Genomic DNA, 26,113 nt, shown 5'->3' with positions numbered 1-26,113 from the left:
AAATGGCATGACTGATTTTATAAGTAAAATATTCAAAATAATGAAAAAATACTGTTAAAAATGAAAGGCCCTGGGTTAAATCTGTAGCTCTGAAAACAAACAAACAAACAAACAAAAACAGTCACATAACAAACCAATGGGAGGAAGGGGAGAGACAACTCTTAACCTCCTCCCCATGTTAAGAATCTCTACAGACGTGAAGTTTTTCTAATTATAACCCTTAATAACTTCAAGAAGTTTAAAACTTCAAAACAATTAAGACAAACAATTAAAACAAACAATTAAATAAAACAATTATTTTAAACTCAGAGCCAACTGAGAATTAAATCACCCCGTTGCAAACTGTTTCCACCCTACCCAGCCTGGAGTTTTTACCTCCACAACAAAGTACAGTCCAAGCTTAGACAAATGAGGTTCATGACAAGTTTCTTTCTCGTGATTAAATCCATTATTGACATTTTTCTGTGTATGTTTTAATGTAAGTATTTATTAAGAAATTCCTCAATCACATTCACTGATAGAGTTCATGCAAGAACCCACACCTGTACATTTATGATAGTGGTGGGAAAGTGTAAGGCTTCCCGTAGATTTCAGGAGGAAGACGAGGATGTCTTTACTTCTTTACTTCCTATTTTGTTTCACCAGGTTCTGGGAGCCCAGCTCTCAAAGGAAGTAAAATGCACTCAGACTAGGATGAAGAAGTAAAACTACCTTTGTTCACGGGAGTTACAGTCTATAATGTCCACCATTAGGCTGTGGGGGATGGCTCTTTTACGTAGGGTTACTATTGCTATGATGAAATGTCAGAACCAAAAGCAACTTGGGGAGGAAAGGTTTTATTTGGCTTACCCTCGTGGAAGGAAATCAGGATAGAAACTCAAGCAGGACAGGAACCTGGAGGCAGGGGCTGATGCAGAAGCCATGGAGAGGTGCTGGTCACTGGTTCCATTAGGCTGCTTTCTTAGAGAACCCAGGACCAGCCTAGGGGTGGCACTGCCCACAGTGGGCTGGTTCGCCCACATGAATTGCAAATTAAGGAAATGCCCTACAGGTAGCCACAGCCAGATCTTATGGAGGCATTTACTCCATGATGCCCTCTTGTTTGATGACCCTAGCTTGTGTCAGATTGACATGAAACTAATCAGCACAATAGACTAATTGGTAAAGTGTTTGCCTGGGAAGCACAAAGACCTGAGGTTAGACCTCTACAATACCATACTCAGGTGTGGTATATCCTGCAATCCCAGAGAAGGCTATAAGGGAGGTGGATCCTGACAGATCTCTGGAAGATTGTGGACCAGCTCTCCTGGGCCATACTGCAGAGTTTCTAGACAATATGACTCTGTCTCAAACAAAAGATGGAGGGTACCTGAGGGAAGGACACTGGAGGTTGACCTCTGACCTCCACATGTGCACATCAGCATCAGTATACTCACACACACACACATAAATAACTCCATCGCTCTTTTACATACCAGGAGCAAATAAGGGATTGAAACTTAAAACACAGAGCCTTACCTTGGCATAAATCTAATAAAATCTATACAAGTTTTATATGAACACAACCACAGAACCCCCATGTATACATAGACACTCTGTTCAGAGGCAGGGAGGTCCTGACCCAAACCCTAACAAGTGATTTTGAGGACACCGATGAAGTGACTGTAAATCTATGAAAAGACACAAGTCTAAGGGACGTGAGCCAGCCCTGAGGGAGAACCAGGTTGGAGGAATGACCCTGCCCAGCCTCAAGACTGATTATGAAGTTATTGTCATCAAGACACTAAATTGAAGGAGAAAAAGAACAAATCAACGTGACAGAATAGAAAGCCCGGAAATGATCTTTCACTGTGGAGCAAAACCAAGAGGGCGGAGAGACTAGCTTTCGAAAATCCATGTTAAAAAAAAAATCAATTTAGACACAGATCTTATAGATACCAACTCCAAATGGATCACAGATGTAATATGAGATGCAAAATTATAGAACTCCTGGAAAATATGGCCTTGGGGACAGGGATGAGCTTTTAAGTGTGACAGCAAAAGCATGTTCCATGAAAGGAATGATGACAAGCTGTCCTTCCATTAAAACGGCGTGAGATACAAATGACGCTTGTGAAACATAACTTTATCCAAACACACAACGTATACGAATCAACACTGAAGCGATGAGTGACCTAATTTAAAAATCAAACCAAAGACCTAACGATACCCCAACAAGGAATTTGGGCAGCAAGCAAGAGAATGAAAACCTGTTCCCCACTGCACGTCCTTGGGGGAATGCAAGCCATGAGTTAGCACTACTCCATACCCATTAGAACCACCTAAACCCAGAACACGACATCATTGCAGGCACCACAGGAACTCTTACTGACACTGGCATGGAAGACGTTGGGGGACAGTTTGGCCATTTCTTTGTCTTTAATTTTTTTTAAAAACTTTTCTTTAAGGCTTGTTTTATTTTAATGACTGATCCATATGAGGCCACAGCCTGGCCACTATGTACAGACAGGAGGGAAGGTTTATGTCTTGGTCTCTTCCTCCTTGGATAGTCTTGATGATTTCTTCCTTCTTGGCCTGGAGGTGCTCCTCCCAGTGCTTTCGTGCTTCCTTGGTCTTAGACCTGCAAGCCTCACTTGTGGGCCTTGTCTGCCTTCAGTTTGTGGATCTGCTCTGTGAGAATCCACTTGTTTTTGAATACATTCCCTTTGACCTTCAGGTACAGGCTGTGATACACTCTTCTTAGATTCCCGGAATCTCCTGAGAAGCCAGCTCAGGATCCTCATCCTTCTCATCCAGGTCAACTTCTCGGGCATCCAAGCGTTGGCAATACCCTTCCTCTTCCCTATGCCCATGTGCCTGCCCTTCCATCGGGCCAAGGTGTTTTTCCGGCAGCAGGCCCAGGAATGGACAGTCACGGGCTTCCGGATGATCAGTCCTTCTTTGCTCAGCTTCCTGGTCAGCTGACGGGAGTTGGCATTGTTGATTTTGTTGGTCTCATTGGGGTCTAACCAGACCTTCTTTTTTACCACAGTGGAGGACACTAGAGGCAAGCCTCTTCTGCAGCCTGAGCATGCTCATGGCTGCAGACACAGCAGCAACAGGGAAGAGCTATTTTAAAAACTTTTTATCGGTTCTTTGTGTGTAGAAGAATTTTAATCCAGCAACATGGCTGCTCTGGCAAGGGATCCCATCCAGAGATATGATCCAACTGGAATGCAGACACGTCCTGGATTACAGTACGATCTGGCTAGAACACAGACAGACACTCCCTTAGTGCACACCTTTAATCCTGAACGATGAAGGTATGGTTAGTTTGTAGAAGGAGGCAATCGTGTTGAAATTTACGTCTAATTGAGGGGCAGACAAAGTCACAAATCAGAGAACACTGGGGTTCAGATCCTGAGTTTTGGTGTCTATAGAACTGGTGTCTTCACGCACTCCAGCAGTTCATCAATGGAGTAGATGTTGGGGTGGGCCAATTCAAAGCCCTGGCCGTGAGCCTGAGAGATTCCTCAACTGGTCAGCCCTCTGGCTCTCCTGTTCCCCTTACCTCAGGGCCAGCTCACCTAAGTCCCCATCATAAGGGCCAGCTCTACTGTGCTGCCCAGGTGAGGAGAAGGGACAGCTTCCTGCTCTCTTAACCTTGCTGAGGACAACTCTCCAGACCCCTGCTGGCGGTGAAGGCAAAAGAGGGGAGGTGATTTCTTTCTCATACAGCCGTGACATAGCCGACAAGAGGCAGGGCCAGCTCTCCCACATTCACACCCTCAGGGCAGCTCATTTGGAAGCCCCTATATCCAAGGTCAGCTCTACTGTGCTGCCCAGGGGAGGGGCAGGGTCTGCTCTCCCAAGTGCTGCAGCAGGTGAAGGGCAGGGTCAGCTCTCCTGCTCTCATGACCCCAGGGCAGGGTCTCCTGCCTGTGAGGGGCCAGAGGGGATCTCCCTTAATCACACTACAGCACGGGAGGTGATTGGTAGAGGAGTCAGCTCTCCCACACTCATATTCTCAGGGCAGGCTCACCAGCAACTCCCACAGAGCACTGCAACTGACAAGGGTGGAGTTAGGTTTCTTTCTGTTCTTTTGTCTTTTTTTTTCCCCCAGAGCTGAGGACTGAACCCAGGACCTTGTTCTGGCCTTGCTCCTCCGGCCTTGCTCTTGCGTGGCAAGCACTCTACCACTGTGCTAAATCCCCAACCTCCGGGTTAGGTTTCTTGCTATCATGATGAGATGCCAAATCTTTTAAGTTCAGACTTCATTTTAGAGAACCTAACCTAGGTTTGAACTCAGGGAAATGAAGAGGCTGGTACTTAGCATTAGTTTCCAAGTTGTCCCCTCTCCCCTCAACAAAACCCAAGCCTAGCTCCAGTCTCTAGGCTAATCCCCAACAAGACCAGTGTCTCCAGGTTATTCTTCCAACAAACCTATACCCCCAGGTTACAAGCCCACCCCGTGCCTAGTGACCACCAGTGCAGAGAGGAGCAGAAATCGAGTTTGTGATGTGACTCCCAAGACTTTGTTGTGAGATGCATCAGGTTGGTTTCGGTCCGTTTTCTTGGGGATCACTAACATTTCCCTGCACAATACCCCTAGGGCCAGCTCTCCCACGATGCCCAGGTGAGGGCTGAGGCTAATTCGCACAGCCCTCAGACATCAACATCCGGGCCCCAGACTGCAGGTCAGACCACTGCAGGGCCACGGACCCAGACGTCCCCCTCCACCTCCCCGGTGGCAGCCCAGACCAGGAGCCCACCATGGTCCCAGTGGTATCACTGGCTACTCATAAACAGACTGTTCCTCACTCCCTTCGAGTAGTTCTGCCTCTCTTCATTGTACCCGCATCCTTCTGTTTCTCTTTCTCTTCCATTTCTCCACCATTTACTTGCTCCTTAGTGGCGCCGAGGCTCTAGTGGTCTCCGAGTGTCTGAGATCATCTCAGGAGTGCTATGCCTCTCTCAGGCATTATGGCGCTGGGTGGGGGTTATCTCAGGCACGGTCTGTCCCTCCAGGCCCGCACTGCTCCAGACCGGAGGTCAGCTCTGGCTAGCTTCCTGTCTGAGCCCTACGGCTCAGGTCTGGTGATCATCTTGGCCTCACTTCTCTCCCAGCCACCTAAGTGACCCCAAGGGAGGGTCGTCTGTTTCGGACTCACTCCCAGGAGGAATTCTTCTAGTCTCTGTCTTGTTCCCTACCCTGGAACCTGTATCCATGGCACTGGACCAGTGGTCATCTCTGGCTTGATATTTTTCAGGGAACATTAGGTTATTAGTCATTCAGATGTTCATAGGTCGGCCTCTCTGTCACCTATCAATGCACATGTGACACAGCAGCCATGCCTGTAGCGCCTCTAGGGACAGGATGTCTTTCATTCTTAATTAGCATACAAAGAAGTTTCATCTTGGCCATTCTCAATAGTTTGGGAGTTTCTTATAAAATTAAACACACTAGGAAAGAAGGGCTGTGAATGCCCTTCTTCCCAGCACTTGGAGGCAGATGCCGGCAGATCCCTGTGAGTTCCAGGCCAGTCAGGGATACATAGTCAGACCTTACCTTAAAGAAAATAAAATACAATTTAAAAATTAAAAATTTAACTCTTTACTACACAACCCAACAATTTTAACCTTTGATGTTTACCCAAAGGAGCTTAGAGCATTTTCATCTACAAGCCTACACTGAATGCTTACAACAGCTTTACAATGTTCATTTCAGACACAACGGTGACCATTTTGTTGCTACTGGGATGTCGTTCGGCATGTGAGTGGAGAGAATGCTATGTCCCAACACTGGAGCAGAATTTAGCAGTTCACAGAATGAACTATCAAGCCACCCAGGAAAGGGCATGGAGTAACCTGTCATGTATGTGACTGAATGAAAGAAGCTGATGTGCAAATCCCAACTACATGGTATTTGAGAAAAGACAAAAGTCAAGGGATAATAACAAGAGCAGGGACTGCCAGGTGCCGGAAGTCATTCATGGGGAGAAAGGCATGAACTTGGGGCACATAAAGGATATTTAGGGGAGTGAAACTTTTGTGCGCCCCCTGATGATTGATGTGTTATATATGTGTCAAAACCAATAGAATACACACAAACACTGAATCCTAGTGCAAACTATAGACTATGGCTTTTCAGAGTCAGCATACACTCAGTGATGCTAATGTGTGTACCGTTCTGGTAGAGGATGCTATAGTGGGAGCAGGCTTTAATCAGTATGGGCTAGAGGCATATGGAACTCTACTTTTTATTCAGTTTGCGGTGAAAATAAAGCTGCTCTAAAAAGCAGTTTACTAAAAAGAAAATAAGCCAATAACGAAACCCATCCAGAGATGCTATGGTAAGTTCTATATTAAATTTTATTTAAGAATACATATTATATAAAAGTTTTATTTCACATTTCACAATTACATAGATAATGCTCTGTATTTGGTGTCCATGTTTGCTGCAGATGACTGTTGCCTCCATGGGGGAAGAGATTAAGAAAGAAAGGGAATAGCTACTCCCAGCTGTCCCTGGGGGCTCTGAGAGGCGCCCAGCACCTCGGGTACGTCACTGTTCAAAGCAAATGAGGAATGCGGCCCTGAGATTGTTCTCAGGGACCGTGCTGCACATCAGTTTGGATTTCATTATTGATACCTGCTGTATGGAGCCCAGCTGACGTCTGTGACGGCATCAGTATCCGGCTTCCGATCTCCACTCCTTAAAGTATTTCTCCATCGTGTTCCTGGACTGAAAGGTGCCGACGTTTACGGTGGGTATGATTTTCTGTGGCTTCAGCCACTGGACAAAACGCTTCATTTCTAAGTAGCTGCTGTGTTCACTATAGGGGATTCCTGTAACATTAGAGGGAAGAGATTATTTTCTAATAACCAAACTAATAAAAGTAAAATATATATTTGATCAATATATATATATATATATATATCAAAAAAGAAATCTAGAATATTATCGTCAAAAAGAACCCTCTGGTGCTTTAGCTATGAAAAAATAACTTGATGCTATGCTGTGTGGTGGTGACACACTTCCTTAACAATGCACTTGGGAGGCAGAGGCAGGCAGATCTCTGAGTTTGAGGCTAGCCTGGTCTACAGAGCAAGTTTCAGGATAGCCAGGGCTACACAAACACAGTCTTAAAGAAAAAAGACAGAAGAAACAACACTCCCCCCCCCAAATAAAACCTTTATTAGTCTTTATGACTAATAACGATGAAAACATTAACATAACATAAAACTCAGGGCACACAGAAAACCAAACCAAACCACTATGTTATAATGCATATACCTAGACATGTGCATTTTTTAGAGAACTACATTCAGTTGGAATTTTCTTCTTCCTCTAAACCAGTGGTCTTGACTTTGGGAGTCAAATAAGTCAGAGGGTGGCCTAAGGCCACTGTAAACACAGACATTAACATTATGGTTCATAACAGTAACAGCATCACAGTCCTGAAGGAGCTGTGAAGATAACTTTAGGCTGGGGTCAGCACGGTGTGAACATTAAAGGTCGCGGCATTGGGAAGCTTGAGAACCACTGCACTATACACTTCCCTCAGCCGTGAGCTTCAGGAAATCTGGAGGAAATCGGAAAATGGGAAGAAAGACACACAGGGCCTCTGGTTCCTAGAGTAAGCAATCCTCAATACAGCTTTACATACAGGAAAAGCAAGATGTGAAACAAGGGCTCCTAAAGCCCTTTATTGTCTTTTCTTAAAGAGCAATGGAGGGCGCTGAGAGTGAACCGGTCTGTTAGTGGTGACACGCAGCTCATCCCTACCCGACATTCTGAGGGCGAGGGTAAACCTCCCAAAGGGAGCCTGCACCAGCTGCCACCCTGCTGTCACCACATCTAAGTCACCTCTTCCTGCCACAACCTTGCTGCTTCCTGCCACCGCGGTATAAAACCACAGCATTGCCTGTTTCAAGTAACTATCATTTCCTCTAAAATCACCGACTGTCACATGCAGTGGCCTGCGCTCGCGGCACTGGACACTCACCAGCTCCCTCATGCTGGCTTACAGTGCACTGGGCAGGAGCTCAGAGTTAGAGAGACCTGAAACTCTTGGGTTGCTAAATTCTCTGCCACCCGTTTCTCTTGGTTGTTAATTTTACAGTGCTTTAAGCATTAATTAAGTTAAGACAGGCATTCCAAGTGCATCCCAAGGGAGAAGCTCTGGACCAGAGAGGTGGTTCAGTGGTCAGGATACCTGCTACCACACCTGATAACCAAGTGTCACCCCTGGGACCCAAACAGCAGGAGGAGAGGACTGACTCCTGCACGTCCGTCATCCTCTCATCTCCACATCCACACATGGTATACGCACAAATGAAGAGATGTCGTAAAAAGGAGAGCTGTCTGGAAAACGGGAAGCTTGAATGACTTTACCATATATTGCTATGTTTCCTTTTGTCTGGGGAGTAATATCTGCTATGCTCCTTATGTTGTTAGAGTGTGTCCATCCTGTAGGTCGGAAAGCCAAAATCTGATCAAATTTCCCACCACACTTCTTCAAGTGGTTCTGCAAACCCTGTTAAATAAGAACAGTGCATTGACCGTTGGTCAGCGTCAACAGAGACGGAGTCTGTGGAATCAAACGGCGAGATCAGAGGCCTGGCACAGGCAGTCACAGCTTCTGTTGCAAGAACCGTGCAATGAGCCAGTGCCATGCTTCGAAAGAGATAGTCATGGGAGGCACATACAAGCTCCTCTTTCCTTCTTTCTGGAACTGGCCAAGGCAGCGCCTGGAAAGAAGCCCTGCAGGTCATTTGGGACCTAACTAGCTGAGTGAAGTGAAATCTGATCTGAGTTAGCTCCAAAGCCACACAGAGACACTAATACGGTAACAATAAACAGAAATGCAACACAAGTCTGTGAGCAAAGCGACACAGAGACACTAATACGGTAACAATAAACAGAAATGCAACACAAGTCTGTGAGCAAAGCGACACAGAGACACTAATACGGTAACAATAAACAGAAATGCAACACAGGTCTGTGAGCAAAGCGACACAGAGACACTAATACGGTAACAATAAACAGAAATGCAACACAAGTCTGTGAGCAAAGCTGATGGGAGCTGAGGAGGGGCACAGCAATCCGCTGAGGTGGCACTGTACTGAATAGAGACCCAGATTTTAAAGATGTCCTGCAGCATTCTTCCTGGGCACTTGCTGTTTACCTCAAACATAAACTGGACTCATCTCGGTCTTCAGGGCGCTGTAATCAGAGGTGATGTGCTGTCTTACTCATTGCTTTTTCTGTTTTGTTTTTGTTTGGTCTTTAGTTTTTGGAGGCAGGGTTCTTTGTGTAGCCCTGAGCATCCTTCCTGGAGCTCACTCTGTAGACCAGGCTGGCCCCAAGCTCCCACCTGCCTCTGCCTCCCAAGTGTGGGATTAAAGGCATGTGCTACCATTTCTGGGCTCAGTCCCTGTTCTATTGCTCTGCAGAGATGCCATGACCAAGGCAACTCTTATAAAGGAAAGTATTTAATTGGGGGCTAAAAAGAGGGGGGGCGTGGGGAGACAGACAGAGACAGACAGAGAGACAGGGCCTATCACAGGTTTTTGAAATCTCAAAGCCCACCCCTAGTGATGCTTCCTCTCACAAAGCCATACAAACTCCAACAGAACCACACCTTCTAATCCTTTCAAACAGTGCCACTTCCAAGTGACTAAGCACTCAAACATTTGCGCTTAAGTGGGGCATTCTTATTTAGATCACCACATTCCACTCTGCTACCCCCATAGGTTTGTAGTCAAGTCATACTGCAAATGTATTTAGTCTGACTTCAGAAGTCCCCAGTCTCCCACAGACTCAACGTCATCTACAATTCCACAGTCTGTTGAGACTCGCCTGTAATCCCCAGTAAAATCACAGTAAAAAAGCAGATTACAGATTTCCCACATGCAGTGGCACAGAATACACGCTGCCATTCCAAAAGGGAGGAGAGGAACATAGTGAGAAAATACTGGGCCAAAGCAAGACCAAAAACACAGCAGGTCAAACCCCAACTTCTACAACTCCACGCCTGACGTCAGAGCGCTCTCCAGATCTGCAGCTCCTCTTGGCGTTGTGGACTGTGACACATTTCACTTACTTGGACTGGTTCCACATCTGGTCTGCTGCCCTTCCTGAAAGGTATCCCTAACATCTTGGGGTTTCTAAGGCAATCCAGACTTCACCTTCATAGCTTCACACAAAGGCCTCTCTGGACCTGCGGGATATCCCTCACACCCTCCTGGGCTCAGTGACTTTCCTTAGCCATGGAGGGAGACATCCCAATTCCTTTCTTGTATTCTTGACTCTAAATCCAGAACCGGGAGGCTGAAGCTGACAAGTTCTGCTGCTTGCTGGGGCTGGAACAGGACGCTGTGTTCACCTATGTCTGCATCAGCTTTCTGGCTCTGGGGCTGGTGGTCTCCCTCACTGCTTAAGCTTTTCCTCAACTCCTTCTCACAGGTTGGAAGCTTAGCTGGGTGGGGTCTTCCCCTGAGGCCACTGCTCCTTTATTTCTTTTAGCATCTGGCTTTTCTTTAAACACTGTATCTCCTTGAGCACAGTTCTCAGCTCCACCAGACTTCCTAGTGCTCCCTTTGCCCTCACTGTACACTGTGTGCTTCTCTTTGTCCAGCGTGCTCCTTTTCACTATAGATCAGCGTAAGAGTGATTACCAATAATCGTATGACACAGTCAATACTAGGCTGTCTTAAAACTTTCTCAGTCAACACCATTTGTCCAAAACGCTTTAATTTAGACTAGGCAGATTTTTAGGATAAGGACAAACCCACCCATGTTCTTTGACAAAATACCAAACAAATGGTAATATTCTCACCCTCTGACACTTCTCAGGCGGGGCCCTCACAATTCACATCGCCATCAGCACTGTCTCCCAGGCTCCCCTACTAGGGTGGCCCATCAAGCCCGACTTAAAGTGTCCAACTACTTTCCTAGTTCAAACGTTCCGTCCCATACCTCCATCACACAGCATGGCGGGAACTGTCACAGCGATACCCAAGTGCCTGGTACCAACTTCTGCCTTAGTCACTGTTTTATTGCTGTGAAGAGACACCACAACTAAGGCGACTCTTATAAAGAAAACGTCTAGTTAGGGGCTGGCTTACAGGTTCAGAGGTTTAATCCATTATCAGCGAGGCAGGGGGCATGGCAGCAGGCATGGCAGGCACAGTGCTGGAACAGAAGGTGAGCCACAGAGACAGAGACACTGGGGCTGTGGTGGGCTTATGAAACCTCAAAGTCCACCCCCAGCAAGACACTTCCACACCTCCTAGTCTTTCTCAAAGAAAGTGCCACTTCCTGATGACTATGCATCCAAACACGTAAGTCTACAGGGGCTACTCTTACTCAAACCTCCACACCTGCTCCTCTTGTAAGTGTTGAATAAATTAAAGTGTCTCAGCTAAAGTCATAACGGGCTACAACATTTCAAAAACCTCCTTTTGAAAGACTGGAGACACTCGGCTGATGGCAACAGTGGCATGAGAACGGGGTAACGCTGACATAAGGGAGCTATTTGAAGGTCAACACTTCAAATAGAAGTTTAAGGTTGAAATCTAGGATTTCAAAAGTGTAGAATGAATTAGAATGCGCTTTGTTGATGAAGTAATTGTGTGTGTGTGTGGATGAGTGTGTGCACAAGCACATGTGTATATGTGTATAGAGGACATGGGGTATGGGATATCTTGCTCTATCATGCTCTGCCTGTCCTTTGAGTTGGGGTCAGTCACTAACCTGGAGTACGCTGGTGGCCAGCATGAGCCACCTTCTTGTCTCTGCACCCCCAGCACTGGGGCTGCGAGCACTTGCACCTACTCCTGGCCTTTATAGGGTGCTGGAGAGGTGAGTCTGGAATGTGCCTGCACAGCATATGTTCATCTGCTGAGCCGTCCTCCCAGCCCCGCTGGACTTCCGTTTGTACCAACCAAAGCTTTTATTAATTTGAAGAAAATATAAAGATATCATGAAAGGACCACGTTTCTAGTCAGCTCCTAACTTAGATATTAAGAGCTGGAGTTGCAGACACTGACGTTTCTACTATAACATCTCTAGCATTGTATGTTTCCCAGTTCTTGTTTTAGTTGTTTGCTTAATTACTATTTTCCACCACCTCGCTCTCAGCTGGGTGACAGTAAACAGAGACCGCAGATGGTAATACGTGTAATTGTACCCATTGTCCCATCAACTGGAGTCTAGTTGGCAGCATCCATTACCAACACAGGGTGCACGCGCGCGCGCGCGCGCGCGCGCGCGCACACACACACACACACACACACACACACACACACACACACACACACACACACAAAACGCCCATGTGTCCGAACTACCTGAAAGAATTAAATGAGAACCAATTTTTGGTTCCTACGAGACAAATCAGTTATTTTAAATATAACATGTGATATAAGCCAGTGCTACAAATAGAAACTTGTGGTTGCTCCAGCCAAATCTACAGAGAAGGCTGCCAGCAACCCCTCACTGAGCATCAGCTACAATTGTAGGGCTGTTCTCCTGAGGAGAGTTATTATAAACAACCGAGTCAACACAAAACCCCTGATTTATGACTGCCTCCCCATGTTTATTGGTAACCAGTGTGTGAGGAAAACGCCTTGGCGATGTTGCCAAGGTTTCCTTCGGGTCACCAGCAACCCCCACAGCATCTCTGTATTGTGTTTTACCACATTTGGTCAATAAGGGTTAAGTCAGAGGTGGTGGTCAACCGTGAGACACCTGTGAGACCTTGGGACGAGCTGGGAATAAGAACTAAGCATCATTTGCAGCGTCTCAGCCTTTATCTCTAGATATGTGAGTGCATGTGACTGGGTGTGCTGTGTGTGCTCAGGTCCAGGTACACCGTTTAGCCAGGTTCTCTCAGTACCTGAAGCTTGCCAAGTGTTCTAAGCTACTGGTCAGGGTGCCCTAGAGATCCAACTGTCTCTGCTTCCTGGTGCTGGGTCTACAAAGCACACATTACACCCGTTGGTGTTTGTTTCTTTGTTTTTAGCATGGGTCTGGGACAGAACTCAAGTCCTTGTACAGTGAGCACGTTACTGACCCCACACTCTAAAACCCTTTAAAGGGTCCCTGAATACCTGGGAAACTACTGGGTTTGTCTTCTAACAAGAAAGCCATTCTGTCTGATGCAGTACAGATATTTGGTAAACTTGGTTATAATCATTAAGATATGATATTACAATAGTCATTGGATTCCACTCCTCTGTGCCTGATAGCGTAGGACGATTCAAATCTCCCCACTATCTGCTCACTCCCAGGGAGGATGGGAAAGAGATGCTGCTCTGGGCCCACACCCACAGCGGGCACAGGAGGTTAAGAAGGTGTGGCTCACCCCTGGAGCTTCCCACCCCACCCTTCAGATGTGCCTGGAGGGACTCCACCCGCCCGCCCTTATCTTTCTTAGACATTCATCTGAGAGCCCTAAAAAACAGACTTTTCATACAGGATTAATTTTTAGTATAAACTCCCAGAAGTGGTAAAAGAAGCTCAGAGAGTAGTGATCCTTTAGACAATAGCACCGGTAACTCCCTTCTCAAGAAGGCCAGCCTGAATCAGCTCTGCAGAAAGCCTTCCAAGTCTGCCCTGAAAGCCGGTCTGAGTTCCCGCATAGAAACTGTGCTTGAGGTTGCAGTTGCCTCAAGATTTATTTCTGTTTAGGCCTGGAACGATAAAAATACAGTCTAAAAGCAGCTCCCGAGGACCAGAGACTGTAAAGCTACTGGCTGTCAGGAGCCATCGAGTCCTTTTTCTGAGCAAGGCTGCTGAGAAGCCTCGCTTTGCCAATTACTGCCTTACCTCCGTGTCCCCGTCGGGGTCACCTCGGTGTCCCCTCCAGGGTCACCCGTTTCTCACTAGTCCCACCACAGCAAAGCCACTGAGTTCTCTGAGGACGCCACGCTGCATGCCCAGCCCCTGCAGTACTCTGGCCGCACAGCAGCCGGCTCTGCTTCTGGTCTCTGTTTACCTCTCCTTTGCTTATTCACTGTGTTTTGTCTCTTGGTGTCTAGGCAGCAACTGCCAGTGTTAAAATTCCACAGTTGAGCAGTTTTCAGTCTACTTACAAAATCAAAGTTGGGCAACACTGGCATTACCAAATTCTACAATGGCCATGCCATCCAGAAAAGAAGCCCTTTATCCCCGGCAGCTCATGCTATAGCGTGTATTACTACTCCATCATTTTCGTGGTTGAAGAACGCCCTGCTTCCTGGATACATCACATTGTATTTGTTCATTCACTATTTGATGGTTGTCTCTGCTATTGGGCTGCTGTGAATCCTGCTACTGTGAGTTCTTCCACAGTTTCAGGCACGGTTATTAATAAGCATGATTTAGAACATAATGCAAAAAATGTGGTCTTGCCTTTGCCATATTCATGCTTATACACAACATTACTGTTTCCATTGGAAGGTGTCAAAATGTTACAATATGCAAAGAAAAAAATCCTAGAACTTAAATCTGAGAGATAGGCCCCCAAACCACAGTGCCGTATCAGACCTTCCATATCACTGTTTGAGCTTATACCTGGGGACTCACACTAGAGCTTCTTGTCAGGACACACCAGCAGTTCGTGCCAGTATTAATAGGGGCCAAAGTCAGAACCGAACAGAACAGGCCTGAGGGAAAAAACTTACAACTGTCTAACCCCTCCCTCACCTCAAGATGACTAGGAAAATGGTCCTGAAACAGAGCCTGGATGACCAGCTAGGACATGCTTTTCTATCTGTGTTTCTTCCTTTGGGCTAACTGTCTATGTCTGAAGTCCTGGTGGCATAGGAATTACCCAACAGAGGTGTACACACAGAAAAGCTAAAACATCAAATGTTTTTGTTGGGGGAGGAGGGTATTTTCAGAATTCTGACAGAATTTCTTAGAGTTCTATTAGGATAAATACCTTTCCAGTGCTTACCTTAAAATTGATTTGCATCATGGGGAGGAGGTGAACCAGAGAGTTGCACATGTCTGTGGTAATGAGGGAGCTGACTTCGGGTATATTGAGGCACTGCAGAGTTTTATATTTTTCCTGGGACATGCCCACCTTTGAACCTAAAACATCGGCAATGGCTGTAGACAAAGCAAAAGACAAGAAACGATGAAACCACAGCTTGTTAAACAGAGTCACAACTTACTCACATTTTAAAGTACAAAATTACCAAATAAAAAAAGCTAATTCACAAAACGAACATTCTCATTTTAACCACAAATCGCCAAATGATTTGCTCATTGGCTACATGGAATTAACAATGAGAGGGCCAAAGAATTTACTTTAAAAAGCTGATTACTTATCAATGAAAAACTACAAAACAAGCATAGAAAGCAGACGTTGAAATGGCTCAGTAGCTGAGAGCACATTCTGCCCTTGCAGCTTGGTTCCAGCATCCTACTTGGGCCGGCAGCTCAAAACCTGGAATTCCAGCTCCAAGGTAACTGATGGGATCCTCTGGCCTCTGTGGGCACCTGCACTACCATGCACAGATGCAGATACACACACACACACACACACACACACACACACACACACACACACACACACACACACACACACACCTGACTGAAAGTGCAATTGATCTTAAAAGAAAGCAGCATAGAAAGGAAGAACACTGGCATGTGTGAGAGCCCTGGCCTTATTACTTCATCTCTTGGAGGTTGGCATGGTGTTATCACACTTAAGAATCAGAGACCACTCTGCAGGAACTAAATGACACATCTATCACCTAGACAAACTACAGGAAGACAGAAGCAATCACCCAGGAGCAAAAGTTAGACTGTTCTCTGCTGGCTCGCTGGTAGGTACAGCAAGGAATGATGCGGTATGGCTATGCAGTGAGTGCCTTAAAGGCTGAGACCACGGTGACGCACGGACTGCCTATAGACATTAAGTGTCAAGACGTTCAAACTTGTCAAATGTTCCCGCAAAGTTTAGCCTCCTGGTTTAGTGTCGAGCACTATCCATTTTTCCTCTTACTTCAAAGGTAATACTGGATCATTCCAGAAAGTATCAAATGTGGGAGCAGGGCTGAAAGGGCCCGTGCAAGAGTCTGATCTTTATAATATATTAATGTGAATTAGATACCACTGCCACCCACCTAGGAAGACTTTCTCCTTTCCAATACAGTACGTGCCACAGACAACAAGGGCACGTGGGTTTAGAGTTACAGCCTCAAAGGCAGTGTTGACGGCAAACTGGATAGCCTCCTGCTGAGACGGGAAGGTATATTCTGGGCTGCAGTATCTGTGACAAGGAAATGGTTCTTACTGATGGAGGAAGAGAGCTGCAGCTCTGCTCGGATGCTTACAAGACAACAAAGCAAGTTCATACACCAAGAACACGACTACTAAAACCACCCAGTCCCACACTGCCCACAATGGAAATACGTGCAACTGCCAATTTATGCACAATAGTGATTTTCACCATAAGTTTTTTAATTATGTTTTTATCATCCTCAAAGAAGTTCTGTGTTTGAATATTCTTCTTCTCAATAAGAATATATTTTCTCAGTTGACCACTTTACTTATGAATGACAGAACTCAGTATCTATTTTAAAACCCAAGTCACTGTCAAAGAAAATACAACTGATATTTATAGACAAGAGTTCTGACTTAATAAATAAGAAACTAAATATAAATTTAATCTAATATCTCAAATTAAAGGTGGTATACACATGGTTATTTCCTTTCATAAACCCATAAATGCATGCATCACAAGAATACAGCACACACAGGGGCTGCAGAGATGGCTCATGGGTTAGGAGTGCAGATCCTAACCTGGCCTGTAGCTCCAGGGGCTCTAACAGCTTACCTTCCCACTGGCACCTGCACCCAGGAGCACATACTCCGACACAGAGTTAGAAATAATAAAACAAATCTTTTAAAAAACACACAACAGATCCAGCTGGACTGTGTGTTCAGAAACACCCAGTGAAAGGCTGGCTCCCAGCTACTAATTATCTGTATATATTTTGAGATGAAGAGTGCGGTTTTTTCTGAAGTATGATATACTATAAGCACTGAACAAATGATTTTTTCATGATTGTCAGAACTGTTTTTGTTACTTAGTCATCAAAAAGGGGAAAGAATCTCAGTCCTTCCTCCTAACACAAAGAAATCCAGAACCCGTGAAGAATAAAACTACACGTCTTAAAAATGTTACTTTAATTTATCTACCATTTAAAGAACATAACATGTCACTGAGAACGAACACCCACGGAAAGACTTGTTTTTGGTGTTTCTGCATTTTTTGGAAAGATAATCTTTTACTGAAATATCTTATCCAAAGAATCCTTGAAATGTTTATACACTTGAATCCCAACAAATCAGTGAGTTATTTTAATACATGGAATTACATTGTATAGTACAAATATTTAATACACGGAATCGCATCGTATAGTACAAATACATATAATTTCTGTCACTTCTACCTTAGTAAGGCTAAGATCACATAATCTAAACATGAACATTTAATTGGCTGTACTTGTATCACTGAAGGATTCAAAGGTATCACTTATAGATTACCTTTTTAAGAAAAGAATAAAAGTAATTCCAATACTCATAAGCAAAACCCCACTGTGGCCTCTGTTTCCTCTTTACAACTATACCCAATAACTATATGGACACTTCAGAAAAAACAATAATTTAAAAGGTGTTTTCCTAAAGTCTGTCCCCCAATTTTCTTTTTAGTAACAGGACTGCCCTATAACCATTTTCAAAATTAAAATAACAAAAAATTATACCTATAATTCTAAATTTGCCTTTTAGCAGGTTTTTTTAATGGCATTTCCTTTTGATAAACACTCTTAAGACAAAGTTGCCTGTAGACCACCATTTAAATGATCTAAGCAGATGCTTAAATTACCCACACAACTCAGGGCAGAGCTATGGGTGGGACAAGGGGGAACACATAAGGTTTCTCACGTGGTGTCTAGGAACAGTGTGTGGACTTTGCGGCCGGCAAGGAGAGAGCGTTCCATGCTGGGGTCTGCTCGGAAGTCTCCAGTGTGCAGTGTGACGGCACCATTAGGAAGCTGGAAAAGGATCATGGTAGCACCTGGACAGCTGGGTACAAACATTTTAGAGGCACATGCAGGGAACAGACAAAGCACATCTCTCAACATCAACAGGAGAATGGCCTCCAACAGCGGCCCTGTGTGCAGGGAAGGTAGCTCACATCTACAGGGTGCACATTTACAAGACGGTACCGTCTTCAGGATAGGCTGGCCTGGCTTCTAAGCCCTTAGGACAACTTCTGTCTGATCAGAGTTTGCTGAGACTCTAGCTTGATCGAATAGTTTATGTGAACTGTGTGATCTGTGGTAAACATTACAGTAAGGACAACTCTAAAAAACATCAGAACTCAAACTGGCGATCAAAAAAAAAGTATCAGCAAGGCTGGAAGACATTTTTTTTTTCTTTTTAAAGACTCTTAACATGATAATATTGTCCTGGACTTCAGCAAATCTAGATTTTGCCTTAGTTCTTTTCCAAGATGTTTATGGTCTCTATAGAACAGGCTCACATCCCAGAAAGAAGCATAGTGGGTTGCTGTGTTTGGGCAACATGAATCTTGATAGCTCCATACGGTGCGGGGTAGAGATGCAGATGGGAAAGGGATGGAGAGGGAGAGGGAAGGAGAAGAAAACGAAGGAGGTGGGTAGAGAAGGGGGCAAGAAAGACAGAGAGACAGAGTGACAGAGAGAATGACAGAGAGACAGAGACAGAGAAAACAACAGGACAGACACAAAAAGACACAGAGAGGAAGACAGAGAGACAGAGAGACAAATAAAGACAGAGAGACAGAGAAAGACAGAGAGAGATAGAGATAGAGAGACATACATACATATATACATACATACATACAGAAAGAGAGAGAGAGAGAGAGAGAGAGAGAGAGAGAGAGAGAGAGAGAGAGAGAGAATGCTATCCATACCAATGGAAAAAGAAATCTTCCCAATCTTTAGAGTCTAAAATTGAATGATTTTTTTTTTTAAGTTTAAAAGTAGGGTGGGAGCAGTACCAATCCTCTGATATCCAAATAGAATATAAGATTTTACTTTACCTAAGTTAAGGAAAATGGAAAACTTCATCTTTGAAGACTAGTAACAAAGTGTTCTTTTTTTAAAATATAAAGTGTTGCCAGTCAACTGTACAAAATATAACTTAAGACAACAGATTTACTCTACATTGTATCTGATAGTGAAATTGTATTTTCAAAAATAGAAATAGGGAGCTGGAGAGATGGCTCAGCGGTTAAGAGCACTGACTGCTCTTCCAGAGGCCCTGAATTCAATTCCCAGCAACCACATGGTGGCTCACAACCATCTGTAATGGGATCTGATGCCCTCTTCTGGTGTGTCTGAAGTCAGCTAGTGTACTCATATACATAAAATAAATAATTCTTTAAAAAAATATAAATAGTATTTACTCTGGTTTAAGAATCCAGATTGTCAGCTCTAGGCTCTTGGACAAGCATGCCAAGGAAGCCATTTTCTTTTTCCATGCTGTTTAAGGCAGGCACCTCTTACGGCAGTGGTGTGTTGCCTACAGTGGTAAGTGGGTCACTGAGGAGACCTTCATACTTACTGATTGGCATCCAGCAAAACAACCTTCACACCGTCCACTATACATTCAGTGTCCATTGGCAACTGATGTATGTATTGGTCCTGCACACGAAGCTTCTTCTTCAACAGATTGCCAGTGATCTGCAAGGCAGGGTGTGTAAGTAGCTGGTACTGTATCATATTCAGTGGGGGCCACGGTGTGTCAGTGCTCTCTAGTTTCCCGCTGTTATGCATGTGAACCCTCCACAGCAGGCACGGGTCTGTAAGATTCCCATGTCACTCTGCTGCTTGTTCATCGGAGAAAAGCCCACCGTCCCCTGCAGGACAAGCACTTCCTGACCTGGCCCTTGCCCTCCACTGTTGGTTTATCTCCTCTGTTTCTTTGTGGTGTGTTCTGGATATTCTTAACTTTACGGAAGCTCGAAGTACGGATTTCCGAGGTGCCTGGGCCTCTCCACAGACTGCCTGATTCATTCTTTCACTGAGTAAAGAGGACACTTCCAGAGCCCTGTGAGGATTCCTTCGCATTCTAGCTAGAGCCCCGGGGAACTGTTAAATGTTCACGATCTAACAACCTGTTCAAGGTATTTTGCACCATGAAATGTCTTCTAAACTCCAGCTGGGGACAGAGTCTGAGGCACCACTGCTGTGGTAATAACCCTGCCCTCCTTTACCGGAAGGTACAAGCTCCCGACGTTAAGTATTGTGTCTCTGTATCTACCTAGGCACTCAGAAGCATGCTTCTCAGTGAGACTTGGCTTAGTGACTATACTTACCCACTTGACTTTCAAACCTGAACGGCCAATCTGCTTAGCCGTCTTCTCCAGCACAATGCTGGCTCTTCTAGTTTTCAATAGCAACGTTTCTCAAGGTCACAACATTCCATAGAGTTTAGAGGACTGAAACTTACCTCGCTACAATAGACCGGCCGTGCGAAGTCCTTCGACAACCCAGCATAGTGATCAGAGTGGAAGTGTGTGAGGAAGTAGGCGGTGCAGCCTTCGATCTCGCCATACTGAAAAGCATCCACAGTGAAGCCAGTCCCTGCAAGGAGACGCCCCGCAGTGGGGTGAGTAGGAGCCAGGCGCTCACACACCTGGGTCCCCGCTAACTGCTGGGCCTCTCCACTCTGCTCCTCTCACTTATGCTTCAAATTCACTATGAGTTTCTTAAAAACATCCATTTATCAACAGGGAGGAATAATTCCTGTGTTTGCTAAATATTCCAGTGTAGAGGCTTGGGAATAGTCTCACCAAAAAAATAATAATAATTAAAAAATATTAAGTTACAAACCAATCATTTAGTTTCCCTGACTAATGCTTTTGCAGTACTGATACTTAGGGGTAGGTAGGTGACATCTCTAATTTCTACCAAGCATGGAGAAGAGAATCAGTTAGAACTTCAAAGCCATGAATTCCAAAGAGGGGGTGAGGCTGATAGGCTCCTCAGGGATCAAAAACCATACCAAAGTTTGCAGTCCTCCAACGAGCCAAAGTAAAAGAAAAGACAGGTAATATTATCTGTAGTCCTTGGACTTCCTTTTGGGTTAGCGGAGGAGGAAGGAAAAGAGAAGGGGTTGCCTCAAAAGTCTTCCCGGAGGAAAAATGACAAAAGTGAACTTGAGAAACACTGTTCTAAAATGTGCTTATGGACGAAACAGTCAAGTGTGCTGACCGCTGATATGCAGGCAAACTGACTCAGCCTCACCACGCTCCCGAGGCGCCCAAACGTACACATGCGTACATAGCATGTGTAAAGTATAAAAAATGAAGTGTGATGATCACTGAAAACAGAAGCAGCCTTGGTCCCACATCAGTGAGGCATTTCTGGGCAGTATCAGAAGCTGAGTGAATTCCTGCTGCTCCCTAATAGAAGAGTTAGTTCCTGTGAGCAATAGAATTCAATTTTCCTATGAACTTATTTATCTGTGAAGGCATGGGCAGGTACCCAATTGGAACATAAAAAAGCAGAAAACCCTAGGTTCTCGCACTGCTTTAAAATTGGCCTTTGTGGTAGGTAGAGCCTGTCCCACTCCCCCTTTTAAGCCACTAGGCCTGTTTATCCTCAGCTTTTGTTATCTTTACACCGACATCTTACGTCTTTAAGGTTACGTGGAATCTTCACTGTTCACGTGCCTTTCTATAATGGCTACCTAATCACTATAGAAAATGGTTAATAAAAGTTTGCTGATAATGGAGAAAAAAAAAACAAAAAACAAAAAAAAACCCTGAACGCTAATCCTGTTAAAAGATTCACAAAGTATCATAAAAAGCAAAGAAAATATACACTCTACACAAATTATTTCAACGACAGAAACGTGACGTTAAACATTGCTGTGTCTTCCCTGACGAGCTGAAGCTGGTATTTCAACTTACCGGGGATTCTCTTATAGAACGGACATGTTCTCCTCGATTCCCCTCCACCAGAGGACGCGGAAATGTTCACGGCCCCTCTCTGCGTCCTGCCGGGAGTCCGTCTTGCAAAGGCTTTGCTTCTCCTCAAGCTGACTGCTCCCAACTCTGGATTGTTAGTGAGGTGACCTGACCTTCCCTGGTATGTTCCTTCCTGTGGTGAATTGGACTTTTTATGTCTCTTTCTTCGATGTTGGGCCCTCTCTCCAGACAGTTCCATAGAGTGCTGGCTCTCATTTAAATTCTTTGCATCAAATTCTAAGTCACTTAGGGAGCTCTGCGCTTTCCTCTTGCACAACCGGGGCCTCTTTTCACTGGGACTCACAACTGGACTGGCCTTTGGCCCTTCTGACGCTCTTTCCCTTGGTGATGTGTCTTGTGTTTTGGGTGGCAGTCCAAAAAACACACCTATGTCCATTTGCTTCATTACTTTCTTAGAAGGTTGGCTTGCACTGCCCTTGGGGCTGGAAGGCGCTGTGCTCAATGACTTGTTAAGGGGGGTGCTAGAGGGTCTCTGTGTGTTCGGGCAGGCACAGTTAGCACCTGGAGCACCCGAGCCCTTACTCCATGAACCTCTCCTCTGACTTTGGGTTGGATGCAAAGGCAGACACTCGCCTCCCTCCTTTTCAAGTGGCTTTGACATGGCACTTAGAAGTAGTGGCAGCGAGGTCTGACTGCCGACGGCTGACGTTTCAGTCTTCTGTTGCTGATGACGTGATGCAAGTGAGTGGAATTTTTCTGGCTTTGCCTTGGTGGTCTGGCAATTAGGAGTAGCGCCTCCCACTGCCGACTGCGCAGGTGAAAGCAAGAGGAAGGCGGCATCTGTATCTGATGGGTCCTCTCGGGAAAGCCGACCCGAGGTGCGGGAGATGAGCTGGAAGGAGTCATTTCCTGTACTGCCTCCACTCAGCGCACTACACCCAGCCTGAGCGGCCAGGGTCTTCGCTGTGGGCCGGATCCCCTCTGCTTCCTCTGGGAAGGGACCATGAAGGTTTTCGAACGTGGCAGAGACATCTTCTTCTAGGCTGCTGTCTTTAGAGCTTTGGGTGAAAAACAGCTCCTGCTGTGAGTCGTCCAGCTCTTGGTCGACGTCGTAAGTCTCCTCGTCACTGTGCAGCGGAGAGTAAGAGATCTCGAAGTCGCCGCAGCCATTTTCTGGCAGCGGCAAACCAGTACTCCCTGACTCGCTTTGGCTGTTGAGGGCAACCTCAGCAAGGGGAGATCCGCCTCCCACCAGCTGGTCTCCCTTAACAAACTCTGCACGCTGTGGAACGAGTGACTTTTGGGAACGTGGAGAAGAGGCACTCTTCCTGTTGGTTTCAGCTGGAGGCTGGGATGTTTTTAGACACTGTATCATCAACAAAGAATCTTCTAACACTTTTCTTGAGTTCTCAGTTTTCGGAAGCACAGACCGCCTTTCCTCAAGGTTACAAGAATCTGGCTGTGCTGCAGCGAAGCGCCCAGCCAACGCCTGCGAGGGGCTGAGGGGCTCCTTGCTATCTCGACTTTGAGCAAGCAGGACGTGAGTGTATTTCTTATAGTGGGAAGGAATTGTGGAGCTACACAGCACGCCGTCGGGGCACTCTGGAAATAGTTAAAAAAGAAAGAAGATCATTTTATACACTAAACCTTGACGGCACTAACACCATAAAATAACTACTAGGCACAAAACCACGGTTCACCATTTGGTTTTGTTTTTTTGAGACAGGGTCTCTCTACAGAGCCCTGGCTATCCCAAACTCTATGTAAACCAGGCTGTCCTTGAACTGACAGGTATCTGCCCACCTCCCAAGCGCTGGTATGAAAGGTGTGGGCCACCATGCCTAGCCCTCCATGGGTCCGTCTAAGAACTATGGCAACATCTATGGCTAACTGCCAAAATCAACATTAAAACACCAAAAATTAATCCAACATATTTTTACAAGGTTAAGCCAAGTACTTTTAGATTGCTTTTTGGATCCTCTTTCCACAAGGAAATTTGAGGTAACTTAGAAACAAATAGTCAAAACTCATTCTCCATATAGTCCAAGGAGAACTGTCTGTGTGTTAAACATGACATTTATCTTAAAATATCATAAAAACATGGCACCACTCCTGTTACTGACACATTTCTGTGAGACTGAATCATCTCAAACTACCTTCTAGTTCCTCTTCCGGTATTCTAACACGCATGATGAATACAACACGTCCCTATTTAGAAATCAAATGTATTTATAGTTTTCTATCTGATTCAAAAGTAGGAGAACAAATTGAGCCCGTAGGAATGCTCATCTTTAAAATGTTAATACTATCCAACTTATTCGGTCCTTATAGGAGTTATGTAGGAGCAAGTAGAATGTTCAGTGACATTTATGGCAACTGAGGAGTTGAGACGCCAGCTCAGACGATGAAGTACCTGCTGTGTACACGAGGACCTGGGTTCCGATTACCAACGTGTACATAAGCAAGTCAGGCATGGTTGCAAGTGCCTATAATCCCAGCACTGAGGGGACACTGAAAGGAGCCTCGCTGGGCCTTTTCTTACCTGTGTCAGAGATCGGTGGAGAATCCAAACACTCAAAAACATGCCACCGGGGCGTCTGACCTAGTAATGAGGAGAAGGGCATCTGGCAGCTAGGGCAGTGTCCATCATAAAGCGGGCGCACCTTTGGGGTTGCCTGCTTGCCTCTGTTTGTTCTACATTGCTTTTTTGGTGTTGTCTCTTTGCTCTGAGACTGCTGAACGTCATCTCTACAGCTTGAATTCTGGCTGGATCCTGCAGAAATCTGACTGTTTGTTTCTGCAAGGCACACTGGATTGTCCTTCGTCTCGCCAGGATTTTCTGAAGTTCTCTTTTTGTTTCCTTTTCCTTTGGACTGGTATTTTCCATCTGTTGCTTTTTCAACAGATTCCGAAATATTTTCAGAACAACTATTTGGATGTACTGGTTTGGGTTTTCTTTTAGATTTATATTCCCAGATGTCTTCTTCCCAAAACGCGTCTTCTAACATGGCAAAATGATTTTTTTACGAGCGTGACACTAGTCTTTGGTGAATTCAGAGGGCATTTCTTATAATGAAATTTTAATAGGAAAAAAAAAGTAACCAAAAGTCAACTAACTTGGTTGGAACTGAAAGCTTTAGTGGTACTGGCCCACAGCCCACTTAGTACCTGTGAACAACTGCTGTTCCATTTATACCACAATAAAAATTAAGAGAATCCACCACAGGGCAACATCTGTACGGTTTTCTTTACACCACGACATACTATTTCATTCAGGTTTTTTTTTTTTTTTAACTTTCCAGAGCTTGATTTATGAAAATAAAAATCAAGAATGCCTCAAATGTTAAGCACTGATGGATAAGTACCTGGCTCGATGACTTTAACTGAAAACGGGGTCTATATAATGGTTAGGAAGCTATTGTGGCTCTCATTCATGTGGACAAATGTCCATTCGCAAGTCCAGTCACAATCCCTAGTCTACTGAGTGCAAAACTAGTCACGCCATAATCAAAGAGGTGTTGGTTACAACCCACAGCTACCCTTATACGTCCCTCATGAATCCAACCAGCTTCAGTTTCCTGGGTCAGTCCATGTCTTCCTCCATCATAGGATCAAACCCTGCACAGTGAACAAAGTTCAAACAGGTGAGACTGTACTCCACACCCCTGGGGCTGTCTGCCCCGAAAGCCATCAGCCACCTCTGTAGACCTCCAGAGAGGTCAGATACCAGAAAATTCCTACAAGCTCCCTCCCTTTGCCTTTGGATCTGGGGTCGGGTTAGGTCAATGAAAGGGTCCTACGTTATTCTGAGGTTAAGCAATGCTAGCTCTCAAAGGGCCCTTGTGCGGCTCGCCCCCTCCCCTCCGGCAGTCCCTCGCGGGCACACCTGGCCAGGCAGCATGGGGACCAGCTGCAGCTGCTTCCTCTCGGCGCTGCCTCCGCTCGCGGGACATTCCATTCGCGCCCGCACTTTCAGCACACCCAGAGTCACAGCACACTTTATTTTTGGTTGTTATTAACAACACAAAACCACTGGCCTCACTGCCTACATAACAAAGCTTCTCCTCTGAGTATTGCTTTACCCTATTTACCTTTCGGGTCTTTCTTGGCGGGAACGCAGTCCCGCTGTCACTGCCGTGCCGAATCAG

At 45.3% G+C, this 26,113-nt stretch overlaps 1 protein-coding gene and 1 pseudogene across 1 annotated transcript; both read right to left on the bottom strand.

The window, feature by feature from the left end:
- Positions 1 to 5,274: 5,274 nt before the first annotated feature.
- LOC116895068 lies at positions 5,275 to 5,356 on the bottom strand (annotated as a pseudogene).
- A 977-nt stretch (positions 5,357 to 6,333) lies between these two features.
- Dclre1a (DNA cross-link repair 1A) lies at positions 6,334 to 26,047 on the bottom strand. Its single transcript, XM_032892263.1, is given in 11 exon segments — positions 6,334 to 6,828; positions 8,378 to 8,519; positions 14,928 to 15,082; positions 16,105 to 16,250; positions 17,930 to 18,070; positions 19,595 to 19,713; positions 20,483 to 20,616; positions 21,948 to 23,567; positions 24,508 to 24,988; positions 24,991 to 25,583; positions 25,852 to 26,047. Coding segments are annotated over 10 exon segments (3,138 nt in total). The 5' UTR covers positions 25,030 to 25,583; positions 25,852 to 26,047; the 3' UTR covers positions 6,334 to 6,667.
- Positions 26,048 to 26,113: the final 66 nt, after the last annotated feature.

Source organism: Rattus rattus, chromosome 2 (assembly GCF_011064425.1).
Source record: "Rattus rattus isolate New Zealand chromosome 2, Rrattus_CSIRO_v1, whole genome shotgun sequence".
Taxonomy (NCBI): Eukaryota; Metazoa; Chordata; class Mammalia; order Rodentia; family Muridae; genus Rattus; species Rattus rattus.
Note: the sequence above shows the minus strand (reverse complement) of the source record. Positions and strands in the feature narration are given on the sequence as shown.